A 3,054-nucleotide genomic window follows, 5' to 3' on the forward strand; every position below is an offset into this window, starting at 1 on the left:
AACGAGAAGGGGGGGGAGAAAGCTCCCTGCCACTGGGACATGGGCACGCCGCAGTCCCGTCTCCATTTCTCCACCCTGTCGGGATTTGGGACACGCATGCACGTGTACATGGCCACCGGGGCCAGGATTCAAACCCCACGTGGTTAACCTTTGGGGCCTTGTTTCTTTAACCACCAGGCTATGGGGCCAGGCATCCCCAGGGAAGGTATGAGGGCCGAGGTGGTGGGAAGCCTGGTACCTCCTTTGCTTCCTGGTGACCTCGGGATGGGGACTTCGCCTCTGGCAGTGTGTCCTCGTCTGTGACGGGGACACGAGAGAACCTGACCGCACAGGGCCAACGTAGCAGGGACTCGACAGGATGGGGCAGAAGAGCCCTTAGCCGTGGCGTGGCCACACGCTCTCTCCTCCGAGCAGGCCTCTGTGCGGGCGGTCCCGGCTGCAGGCCTGTGTCCCTCTCGGGTACCCGCAGGTGTTCTCCAAGGCAGAGCTGGAGCTGATAGCCGGCCTGTGCCAGAAGCACGACGTGCTGTGCATCTCCGACGAGGTCTACCAGTGGCTGGTCTACGACGGGCACCGGCACATCAGCATCGGTGAGCCGAGCCCCCCGGGCCCTCCCTGCATGACTCTAGGCCGGTGATTAGGACTGAGGACGCACTGGGGTTGTGTGAGTCAGGCGCGGTGACTTCACTCTCTGAGAACAGAATCACAGTAGCACCTGCCTCCCAGGGTTGTCCTGAGGACATGATTAAGTAAGTCCTGCAAATAGCTTAGTGCAGAGCCCAGAGTATCGGGAGCCTGTGGGCCCCCCGCCCCATCCCAGCAGCTGTTTTCTTTGGCCTTGGGCAGCCAGCCTCCCGGGCATGTGGGAGCGGACCCTGACCATCGGCAGCGCTGGCAAGACCTTTAGTGTCACTGGCTGGAAGGTGAGTTGATGAAGGCAAGGGACACGCCCCTCCCTGTGGTCCCGGGCAGGTGAGGCGAGCCTGGGAAGCAAGGAAGGGTTTGGCCAGGTCCTGCAGGGCCTCACCCCTACCTGTGTCCCGGTCCAGGTGGGCTGGGTCCTGGGTCCGGATAGCATCATGAAGCACTTGCGGACGGTGCACCAGAACTCCATCTTCCACTGCGCCACGCAGGGCCAGGTGAGGAGGGAAGGCGCGGACTGCTGGAGGCAGGGAGGGGGCATCGGGGGAACCCAGGCTGGCCCCGGTGTGGGGCGCACGCCATCTGTGAGTCTGCCCATCTGCCCTGCCCAGGCTGCGGTGGCCCAGAGCTTTGAGCGGGAGCAGCAGAACTTCGGCCAGCCCAGCAGCTACTTCATGCAGTTCCCGCAGGCCGTGCAGCACCGCCGGGACCACATGATTCGCAGCCTGCAGTCGGTGGGCCTGAAGCCCACGGTCCCGCAGGGCAGCTACTTCCTCATCACAGACATCTCAGACTTCAGTGAGCAGGACTGGCCCGTCTGGGCAGGATACGGGGGGGCTGGAGGCTGCTGAGGGCTGAGCACAGCCTCTGTCCCCCAGAGAGCAAGATGCCTTTGCCTGGTCCTGCGGATGAACCGTATGACGTGCGCTTCGTCAGGTGGATGAGCAAGAACAAGGTGGGCTGAACCCGGGCCGGGACGAGCGGCAGGTTCACGGGCTGTGCGCTGCTCAAGGGTACACAGCCAAGGGGCTGATGGGGAAAAAATCCAGCCAGCCCCTGCATGAGCTCTGGTCCAGGGTTGTACTCACGTCAAGAAGCAGGAAGCCTGTTCCTATTGATAATTGGCACAAAGATGCCAGTGGCTGGCAGGGTTTGCTGCCCCTCAGTGGGTCTCGGGCTTCCATCTCCGGTGAAGAGTTGGCCCATGAATTCTGAGGTCCCTGCAGCTCAGACCTGTGAAGCTCAGGCTCAGTACTGACTGCTGTGTTTGCCCCATCTCCCCTTTGAGCATAAGAGGGATTGGAATGGCAGGGGCTTCATTTCCTCTACCCCAGACATGGCCCTTTGCGGTCCTATGCTGGAGCTCTCTTCCTGGAACAGAGGCCTGCATGGCCACAGGGCTGTGCTGAGACGTGGCTTCCTTCCCCAGGGCTTGGTGGCTGTCCCCGTCTCCTTCTTCTACAGCGTGCCTCATCGGAAGCACTTCGACCACTACCTCCGCTTCTGCTTTGTGAAGGTAGCAGGCCAGGCTGGGAGGGAAGGCCTGGGCTGCCCCGGCCCACCCGGGCGTGCAGAGAGGACAGACCGATCTGTGTTGGTGCAGGATGAATCCACACTCCGGGCCATGGATGAGAGGCTGCAGAAGTGGAAAGCTGAGCTCGGGCCCTGACGTCCCCCGGCGGCCTTGCCCCACCTGGTTCCTGCACTCTTCAGGGCTCTTTGTCCAGTTTTCATCCATTCCCAGGTCGGGGGAAGATGCTTCCAGGGAACCTCTCCTCTGTGACAGAATGTTCCAGGGAAGAGCTCCCTATGTGGGTCAGGGGGAGTCAAGAGTCCACTCCCCACATGCCCACACCCCTGTGGAGGTGAGGAGGCCTGCCCTGGGCCTCCCCCTGCCCTTCCTAGTCTGGGTCACAGAGTCCCTCAGAGTGTGGGGCCGTAAGTTCCAACCCTGGCCCCGCCCTACCCTGGTCCCCACTAAGGCTCGGGTGTAACCTCAGCCTTCCCTCCCCTGCTCGACCTTGAGACGTTGCCTTTAGGCCCGAGTTCTCAAGCCAGTAATTTTGCCTGTAATAAAGTCCCAGATTATTTAAACTTTGCTTGGCTGCCTTGGGCTTCGCGCCGTGGTGCTGATTGCTGGGTGGAATGGAGGGCTCTTGGGGAACCTCGGACCCCACCTCTCCTTGTACAAATGCTTTTATGGAGTGACACCAAGGCCCAGAGAAGGAACAGGACTTGGGACTTGCCTGAAGTCGCATGGTGAATGGTAAAACTGGGCCTAGAACGTAGGGCTCCCAACTGCGGGCCTCACTTCTGTCGCTATTCCTGGTGCTGGGTGCGGCAGCTGGGCCTGCAGTGGTGCGTGAGTGTGCACGCGCATGTGTGTGCGCGCATGTGCGTGTGTGTGGTGTA

The 3,054-nt window shown here is 61.5% G+C and overlaps 1 protein-coding gene across 15 annotated transcripts in view; it reads left to right on the forward strand.

The window, feature by feature from the left end:
* KYAT1 (kynurenine aminotransferase 1) overlaps positions 1 to 2,741 on the forward strand; it is a 45,824-nt gene extending 43,083 nt beyond the window's left edge. For all 15 annotated transcript variants that reach the window (XM_006153968.3, XM_027774009.1, XM_027774011.1 and 12 more), the window contains 7 exons: positions 470 to 590; positions 847 to 923; positions 1,050 to 1,139; positions 1,254 to 1,440; positions 1,521 to 1,597; positions 2,072 to 2,158; positions 2,246 to 2,741. In XM_006153968.3, the coding sequence (XP_006154030.1) occupies positions 470 to 590; positions 847 to 923; positions 1,050 to 1,139; positions 1,254 to 1,440; positions 1,521 to 1,597; positions 2,072 to 2,158; positions 2,246 to 2,311 (705 nt within the window). In that variant the 3' untranslated portion in view covers positions 2,312 to 2,741. The remainder of the gene's footprint in view (positions 1 to 469; positions 591 to 846; positions 924 to 1,049; positions 1,140 to 1,253; positions 1,441 to 1,520; positions 1,598 to 2,071; positions 2,159 to 2,245) is intronic.
* The last annotated feature ends 313 nt before the right edge of the window (positions 2,742 to 3,054 follow it).

This window comes from Tupaia chinensis, unplaced genomic scaffold (assembly GCF_000334495.1).
Source record: "Tupaia chinensis unplaced genomic scaffold, TupChi_1.0 Scaffold000394_1, whole genome shotgun sequence".
Lineage (NCBI taxonomy): Eukaryota > Metazoa > Chordata > Mammalia > Scandentia > Tupaiidae > Tupaia > Tupaia belangeri.